Genomic DNA, 9,403 nt, shown 5'->3' with positions numbered 1-9,403 from the left:
GGAGGCGGCGGTGGTAGCAGCAGGAGGGAGGCGGGAGGGGATTCCCGAGCCAGCCGGGCGCCTGCCCTCCGCCCGCCGGCTGCAGAGTCGCGCGGCCAAGGTCAGAGGCGCCGCAGGAGAAGCAGCTGCCAAGCTAAGAAGGTGGTCAATCCTGGCACGGGGAGAAAGCCTCAAGGCGTAGTCGGCAGGTAACGTCCGCCGCCGGGGATGGAGGCGATCTGAGGTCTCTGGGGTGGCCGGGTCGCGCCACGGAGTCGCGGACGCAGAGACCTGGCAGGTGACTGCCCCACTGGCCGCGCTAGGAGCTGGGGCGCCACCTTCGTCTCTGGCGCTGTCCGCCGCCTCGTGGTGCTGAACCGAGCTCCGCGGACAAGCGGCCTGCTCGTCTGCCTGCTCACCTACCCGCCGCCCTGCTTGGGGGCGGGGCAGGGCTAACAGGGGCCTCTGGGCAGCTGCCCACTGTAGCCCAGGGATTGAAAGCCGAGACTTAGCAGACAGCATCCCCCGCCGCTGGTCCTGATGTGAAGAGGAGACGCGTGCTGCAGCCAGCGGCGGCGCTAGTGCTGATTCATCACCTAGAGAGCCTTGCAGGCCACCGGGAGGGCAACAGACCGACTCCGGACTCTGGACGCAGGTTGAAGTCGCTGGTGCAGGAGCCTTGCGGACAGAAGGTGAGGACCCCCTCCCTTCTCTTACCTCAAATTGTCTTAGGGCGGCGGCTCCAGGACAGAGAGGGGCGTGCCCCGGGGTTGTGAAGTAGTCATGCCCGTGTGATGCCCCCGCCTTCCGTCTCACCGGAGCTACCCACTCTTATTCTCCGCCAGTCTCCGGACCTTGAGCCATTCCACTCTCTGCTCTGAATACCTTGGGCTGCCCGTGCCGCGATGGAGGAGGAACTGAAGTGCCCCGTGTGCGGCTCCCTGTTTCGGGAACCCATCATCTTGCCCTGTTCCCACAACGTCTGTCTGCCTTGCGCTCGCACCATCGCGGTGCAGACTCCGGACGGTGAGCAGCACCTGCCCCAGCCGCTCCTGCACTCCCGGGGCTCAGGGCTGCCCGCAGGCACCGCCGCCGCACCCTCCCTGGACCACGACGCTGCAGCTGGCCCAGCCTGCAGCGGCGGGGGCGGGACCGCAGCTGGCGGCCTGGGCAGCAGTGCGGGAGGTGGCGGGGACCACGCGGACAAGCTAAGCTTATACAGCGAGACAGACAGCGGCTATGGCTCTTACACCCCCAGCCTCAAGTCCCCCAATGGGGTTCGCGTGCTGCCCATGGTGCCGGCACCGCCGGGCTCCTCGGCCGCCGCGGCTCGGGGTGCCGCTTGCTCCTCGCTGTCGTCCTCGTCAAGCTCCATCACTTGCCCACAGTGCCACCGCAGCGCCTCCCTGGACCACCGCGGCCTGCGAGGATTCCAGCGCAATCGCCTGCTAGAGGCAATCGTGCAGCGGTACCAGCAGGGCCGCGGTGCCGTGCACGGGGCGACACCGGCCGTGGCGGTGGCCATCTGCCAGTTGTGCGACCGCACGCCTCCCGAACCAGCTGCTACGCTCTGCGAGCAGTGCGATGTGCTCTATTGCGCTTCCTGCCAGCTCAAGTGCCATCCATCCCGGGGACCCTTCGCTAAGCATCGCCTAGTGCAACCGCCGCCGCCTCCCGCTGCAGCCGAGGCCGCTTCTGCGTCCCCAGGCGCGGCCCAGGGCGCCCCCAGCGGAGGCGGTGGCTGCAAGAGCCCCGGGAGCACCGGAGCTGGGGCCGGAGCGGCGGGGGGCGGCGCCGCCCGCAAGTTCCCTACATGCCCCGAACACGAGATGGAGAACTACAGCATGTACTGCGCGAGCTGCCGGACCCCGGTGTGTTATCTGTGCCTGGAGGAAGGCCGGCACGGCAAGCACGAGGTGAAGCCTCTGGGGGCCATGTGGAAACAGCACAAGGTGAGCGCCCTCTGGGCTGGACGCGGGAGCATGGGTACAAAAAAGGGTGCGAGAAAGAATCTTGGCCTCTTTCGTCCACAGTAGGCAAAGGGTCAGTCAGGGAGTCAAGCAGAAACCCCTTTTTCCCTCCTTCCCAAACTCAGTTGTTTGACACACACTTAAATGAGCTCCTGGTACTCTAATTTGAGCGTTTTGAATGGGAAGGGTTTGAAATTCCCCCCTTCCCTGAGATTTTATCATTCTACACTAAGAGCACCGAGAACCAGCAAAAGGGCTCTTTCACTCCTAACCTTGACTAATAAATTTCTTGATGGCCCCTTCTGATTTATGGCATGCAGGGACACCCCTCACCCCCAACACACACACACACAAAGGTGCTTCTTAAGTGTGGGCATTACCATTTACCTGTAAGGAAATGGCAGATGCCTCCTGGTCCTTGGTTGATCTGCTCTGAAGGCAGAAAATGTTCTAACTCAACCCTCAGTGAAAGGATACACTATTTCCTCCACAGCTGAATTCCCAACAGCTTCCAGAGCAGAAATTTTCCTGCTCTCGCAACTAGTCTTCAGCACTATCTACCCCCATTGAATTGCCTGTCATGTGAGAGGGAATATATAATTGTTCATGAGTTTTCTTACGAATTCAAGTGTGTAGCCTTTTAAGAAAGGAGCATCATTTTCTCCAGAGGCCTCTTACTGGGACCATACGGCTCATGGCAGTGGGTGTGTGGTGGAGTCACAGAATGAGCTTTTAGTAGGACAATTAAGCACACTTTCATCTGCAGACTGCTGTAAGCCTCATTGGTTTGCAGCAGCCCGTGGGAATGGAACAGCCTCTAAAGGCAACCTTCATAAACTCGTGGCTGTCAATGTGTCTTCCTATGTGACATGGAGAGAAAGAGAGAAAGTTTCAAAGTCAGTTCAAATCCCAAAGCAAAAGTGGAGTCAGTTCTTCTAACAAACATTCACCTCAACTTTCCATCCAAAGGACACACTGAGCAATCAGACACACTGGGGTTTGAGGTCCATGAACCAAACCGGGCAGATTTAGGGTCCTTTGTTCAATGATCCCAACATATTATTCAATGTCTTCTTTCCCATAAACTCTCATCCTGCAAAGAGTCAGGAGGCCCTCAGATTGCCCAACAGGAAATATTGTATTCTGATTGATAAAAGAAAATAAAACATTTTACCATGGCTATCTTGTATCTTTCAACTAGAAATGGGCAACAAGGAGAACATAGATGAGAGAAGAAGGGTACTACTGGCATTCAGTGGGTAGAAAACTCTCCAAACCAATTATCCAGCCACAAATGTCAGTATGCTGATGTTGAGAAGCCCTGCTGTGAATTTACTCAAATCTGGACCCAAATCTCAGGGCTTTTAATTCATGTGCTGTAAGTGTTTAAACACATTTTAAAACTCACTGAATAATAATATCTATCTCAGATCATTATTGTAAGGAATAAGTATAATACTGTTGAACTTGGAGCACATTACCTGACTCACCAAAACCAATATGTGTTACTGTGCTGGTCCGTGGCAATGTTATTTCTTATTTTTATAGTCCTAATACTTACAACTACTACTAGGTATGCAGAAAGCTACAGGACAGAGGCAGAGAGTGTCTATTTGGCTTCATTGAGTTGGTTACCTGAAGAAAACAGAGCCAGTGATTTTTGGTATTACTTATGCTGAGTCCTAAAGTAACTTTAAACTAAATGAGAATGTCTGGCTTGAGTTTGTTGCCATTCATATCACATTTTGTTGCATATTGCTTCACAGTAATTGTAGCTGCTTTGCTTATTTCATCTTTCCAGTGAAGAGATGTCATTCTACATATAAAATCTCTTAAAAAGAGGCTATGATCATTTGCCAAGGCGGGGAGAACAGGTTTACATTCAGATTTCACAAGCTGCTAAATTTTCACAACCCAGAAGATTAGAACGAATTCTGGGTGTTACCTCCCAAATCTTTAAACTTGGTGAAGAGTGGAAAGCAAAATGAGTTGAGATGAGAGTTTGCCATCTTAAAAGAGATTAAATCTCTTACAAGGAAAAGTTATAAGGATCCTTATAAGAATAATGAGCTATGGTTTCAATAACCAAGGTCATGCAGGGAAAAATCATTAGTCGTCCTTGATATGGTGTCAACAGCAGTTTTATAAAATTTCTGTCCTGCAAAATTATGAGGAATATGGAAAGTACATGTGATATTTGTTTAGTAAAGTGGGACAACTGTCTGGGTAGTGGGGTAACATAATTATGAGGAATCTAGCATCTCAATTTTTACCTGTTGCCTCTGCTTCAAAGAACGAAGATCATTCTTCTAAATTCAGAAGGAATGCATGAGATACTTTTGTGAAAACCCATTTTCAAGATGAATAGTTCTGCTGTTCTCTTTTAGCAGGTGCTGTTTTTCCACAGAAAGGGAAATTATTGAGTGTTTGTTATGAGCATCTCTACTAGGGACGGCAATGAAAATAATAGATAAGGGAGGGAGCCCCGGTGGAGCATTTTGTCTTGTTGTTTGGGCAGGCAGGTAGTGTTGTGAGCTATGAGGGTGGCTACTTTGGAAAGGTATACTATAACATTCAATTTCACTGTCCTACTGTGGCAACTTTAGTTTCTTAGTAAAACTGATTAAAACTAAGTTTCTGTAGTGTGTGTGTGTATGTGTGTGTGTGTGTGTTGCTCTAAAATCCCAGCAGCCGTGACAAAGGCTTGTTGCTCTAGTAGAACTAGAATTGGGGAAGGAACACTGCCTGAACATTCCTGTGAGTGGAGAAACTTTCATCAAAGCTTTGCTTGAATTCCTCTCTGGCGTGACTGGAACCTGTTATCTCATTAATGATTCTAGGCAAAGTGACAAAGAGGTGGCACTGAAATCTATTTTGAAACAAGATTGATTATCACCTTTTAAAAACAGTGTAAAAAGTTTAAGAGGTAGCTAAACACGTTTTTAGATGATTCTTCTGGAAGAGAACCTCATGTCAAAGAACTTCTGATGTGAAGAAACTCTGTGTAGTGGAAGATAGAACAGGAAAGAAAGCTTTCCATGAACACTTTTGTTGTTTTGCCTATTGATTCTGGAATTCTAATTTTCCTTAAGCAAGGAGGATGGGCCTCTGTGGGTTATATCTCTTCCCTAGTGTGACATGTCATGAATGTCAACAATGCTTGTAACTTTTGTTGGGTACAGATAGTCCATCTTGAATTAAAATGGGTAGAAGACAGGAGAGGTCTGTTGCGCCATGTGGGTAGCTCTCTGGCAGGCCAGGGATTGAAATAAATAAGTAAATAAATAAGTAAATTTAAAAAATGGGTAGAAGCTGATTCTGAACTGATGTATGGAATGCTGGATAAGCCCTACATCAGAAGTCGTTTGAGAACCATGGAAAACAGAAGAATATTAAAACAAAAGCTCATGGAAACCCTGAGATAATGGATCCCAATGAGTCAGCACTTCCAAGAGCAAAGAAGATGGTGATGCCTGAATCCCCAAGGAAGAGGGGACTTCAGGTCACTCCTTGTCTTGAGGATCTGCCAAAAGGCACTTGTCTTCTTGGCAAACTGGTCTTATCTGTCTTCTACAAACATAAGGGCAGGCTTTTAGCTTTTAAAGTCTCAGAGGAAAAGAGTTCCTCCATTAGAAGAAATGACACATGAAGGACAAAGGCAGAAGATGCGACTAGAGCTCTACTTTGATCATAAGTATACTTATTTGAATACTTATGGTACTTTAAACATAAGTAGTAAGTGCTCATTACTAAAAACTAAAATTATAGATATAAAAATATAGAAATTAATGTGGGGGTCTCCCTGCTGGTGCAAGGGGTTAAGCACAGCACTGTGAAGCTGTCCGCAGCCTCTGTAGCACAAGTTCAATCCCCGGCCTGCCAGGGAGTTACCCACATGGCACCTCAGACCTCTCCTGTCTCACCTACTGCTCCCCTCAGCAGTGTATCTCAGTAGATCTGCCTGTTCTGTTCCCCACTCTGTCTCTGGTGAATCTCTCATCCCCTGCACCTCTGGCCTATACCCCAGTTCTTGCATGCATAAATAAATAAATCTTAAAAAAAGAATTTAATGTGATCCCCAAATTCTAATTTGTAAAGAAAAGCATTTCTAATATTTTATGGTTTTCCTTCTAGAATTCTATTATACATTTATTTTGTAACTATTTTTTCTTGAAAAACACAATAGAAACATCTTTCTTGTCAATTAGTGTATATCCTTTTTGATGACTGTATGCCATTCCATCATTAGGATTTATTATTTTATTTGATTGACACCCTAATATGGGATTTCAGCTTGTTTTCAGTCTTTTGCCTCTGTAAACACTTTTCTAGTTAAATGTATGCCTGTATTGTTAATTGTTTCCTAAAGTTAAAATTTTAAATATGGAGTTTATATATATTCTACATCAAATGATTTCTGGCTTGAAGACATCTGATTAATGTCTTCAAATTGACTGCTTGAAGTTTTTGCTTACTTTTTTTTCCCATCAGCAAAATTGTATAAATAGTAAAAATTCATGTAGACAGGGACTATCGGGAGAAACGATAAAGTGTATTGTCATTACATTATTATTATTTATTACATTATTCCTGAATTATTTTTTTAAATCACAAGGATGTAGATTTTTATATATTAAACTGCTAATAGGGATCTTTCTTCCCTTAAAGATTGGTTTAATATGTACATTTATTGCCCCATAGCCTCTCTGGGGTTTTAAGGCCCATAAAAAAACCAAGCTTTCAGGACTCACTGAAGATGCTTTTGGGTAGGGGGCCTGGGGGAGAGATAAAGTACTTGCCAAAAATCTTCTGGGAAGTCTGAAGTCTATACCTCAGATAGACTGATAGTTGCATAGTAGCTGCTGGTTCTATGCCAAGCATTGGTGAACAGAAATCTGTTGAGCTATATAGAGCATGTGGCATAGAAATATGTGCAATTTGAATGAAAGCCTGGATTTTTCAGAAGTTGAATCTTTCGCTGACTTTGAAGTTCTGGAAAATGAAGTGCGTAGGCTGACTTCAGTTCCATCTGCCCCAGACTGGCTAAGAACCAATGGCAAATCTGCTCAGATCCCTGGGATCATGAGCCAACTTCAATAGCTAGAGCCTGCCACATCTTCTCACACCACCTACTGTGCTAACATCACCACTGTCTTTAAAGCCATCTGGGATGTAGCCTTGCTTCATGCTTAGATTTAATTTCAAGCAGGTCAGTAATTCAGGAACAGCTATTAGAAGGTGCCTTCATGTTATGATCTTTGAAAGACATGCTTTCCATATCACCTTATACACCTGAAAAATCAAAAGTGGGTTTGAGAAAAGAAGGTAAGAATCCATAAATGTGGAGACTTCTTTCTGGAGACTATTTATAGAGATATGGGGTTTTAAAATTGAGAAAGTCCTTAAAAAACTGAGTGGACACCGCTTCTGGCACTAATGATGAATGAATTCCATATTGTCCACTGTGGTGTTCACACTATGGCTAAGGTACTATTATATTTTTAGCCTACAGGAAGAAGTCCTTTATGTGGGGAGACATGCATGGTGAGGGGACCTTATCTGTCCCAACAAGCCCAACATATGGAGTGTTCTAGAAAGGAAAGTGTCAATCTCTGAGACAGATTTAGGGAAAGGGCTTACAAACTGTGGCCCATCATCTATTTTTATAAATAAAGCTTTACTGAAACACTGTCATGGTCATTACTTACATATTGCCTGGGACAGCTTCTGGAAGAACTGAGTGATCTTAACAGGGAATTGTAGCCAGCAAAGTTGAAAATATTTGATATTTGATATCTTTTCCCTGCTGACCTCTAGACTAGAACCTTGTGACTCAGAGGTGTTTGCTCAGCAGTAGCCATAGCAGCCAGGAATTTACTGGTGATGCCTACACCCCAGCTCTTGTATGCATAAATAAATAAATCTTTAAAAAAATGTTTTGAGAAACCCTGATAGGAATGCTTTTGGTCTCCAGGGTCCCTTGAGGACTTCACTCTGTCAAGTTGGCTGAGTAGTGTGAGCCTCAGGCCTGAAGCTGATTCTCAGTAACTGGATTCTCAGGGGGTCTGAGAAGCTTGAACTATGGACACCTGATAGGTCTTTAGGTTCAGCAAATTCTGGATGCTGGGTGACAATATGGTGCTCCCAGGCCACCTGGACCAGAAGCGGCAGGTCTCTGAGGGGTGGAGCTGTGTGTGTCTGAGCCAGGTTGTTGGGGTTCTGGAAAGGGTTCTGGCAACTTTTTTGCTGCATTTCTGGTATTAAACAGAAATATGTTTACTGTTCATTTCTCTGGATTTCCATTAGTTTGTGTCTAAGTTGTTCTTCAAAGCAGCAAAGAATGCTTTATCCCCTCTTTAGTCAGTTTTGAGGACCTTCCCAGGGAGGGGTGAAAACTGAGAAATCTGTCTGAGCAGGGAGGATATAGACAGACATTGGGAGGGGAGCTCATGAATTCACCTCTCCCTGCTTGCAGTTTCCTCTTGCAAAGCTAAAACTGTGCGGGGGTTTTTTATTTTTACTTCCTAGGATAGACTGTTTCCTAACAGAGATCATAAATTCCTGCCTCCTCATTTTGCAGATGAGGAACTGGAGTTGTACAACAAGTTGTGAAATGGTTCTGTAAAAAGATCCTTTTAATGTCCTCATTGTACATTTTGAGTCACCAAAAAATGGAGCAGAATGCTATGTTTGTGTCTGAGCAAAAACAGGCCTACAGCATCACCTATGGAGTGATTATGAATGAAGTAAGTTAGGGTTGGTTGACACCTACTCTAAAGAGGGAGGCCAGAGGGCCTCCCCAGTGGGGCAGTGGGTTGAGCGCAGTGCTGTGAAGCTGTCCGCAGCCTCTGCAGAGTGGGTTCAATTCTAGGCAGGCCAGGAAGACACCCACAGGGTGCGGCAGACCTCTCCTGTCTCACCCGCTGCTCCCCTCAGCAGTTTTATCAGTCTGTCTGCCTGTTCTGTTCCCCACTCTGTCTCTGGTGAATCCTCTCACCCTCCCGTGCCTCTGGCCTATACCCCCATTCTTGTATAAATAAATAAATCTTAAAAAAAATAAAATAAAGAGGGAGGGCAGAGTAAGAGGGGGACACAACCTCTCATTCAAGTATAATGGGGCAAATGAAAGTGGAGATAAATGTTAAGGAGCAAACAATGTATTCTGTTTAGAATAAATTTGATTTAAAAAGTTGGAATACTGAGGGGTAAAAGGGGAATCTATTACATTAAATAACCCTGCCTCTTTGTTTAATGGGTGGCCACAGAGGGGAAAGTTAGCTTGGGGAGAAGAGTAGAAAAGGATCCACAAAGGACAAGAACAGGTCAGGTGGGCTGATGCGCTGAGGAGTGTGGCAGGGGTCTCAACAACAGATACAACAGACAGGAAGTGGCACCTGCCAGCTCTCACTCCAGAAGGAGGGGTTGGGCCTTGGTCATATGGCATCTACAGTACA

At 46.4% G+C, this 9,403-nt stretch overlaps 1 protein-coding gene across 1 annotated transcript in view; it reads left to right on the top strand.

Moving 5' to 3' along the window:
- Positions 1-884: 884 nt before the first annotated feature.
- The window catches only part of LOC311188091 (tripartite motif-containing protein 67-like), a gene marked incomplete at both ends in the record, with an annotated part of 29,707 nt that continues 21,188 nt past the window's right edge, over positions 885-9,403 (top strand). Inside the window, one exon of the mRNA XM_084259855.1 lies at positions 885-1,931. Coding sequence (XP_084115981.1) covers positions 885-1,931 — 1,047 coding nt within the window. The remainder of the gene's footprint in view (positions 1,932-9,403) is intronic.

The sequence above is a fragment of the Talpa europaea genome (genome assembly GCF_964194135.1).
Source record: "Talpa europaea genome assembly, contig: HAP1_SCAFFOLD_334, whole genome shotgun sequence".
NCBI classification, from domain to species: Eukaryota; Metazoa; Chordata; class Mammalia; order Eulipotyphla; family Talpidae; genus Talpa; species Talpa europaea.
Note: the sequence above shows the minus strand (reverse complement) of the source record. Positions and strands in the feature narration are given on the sequence as shown.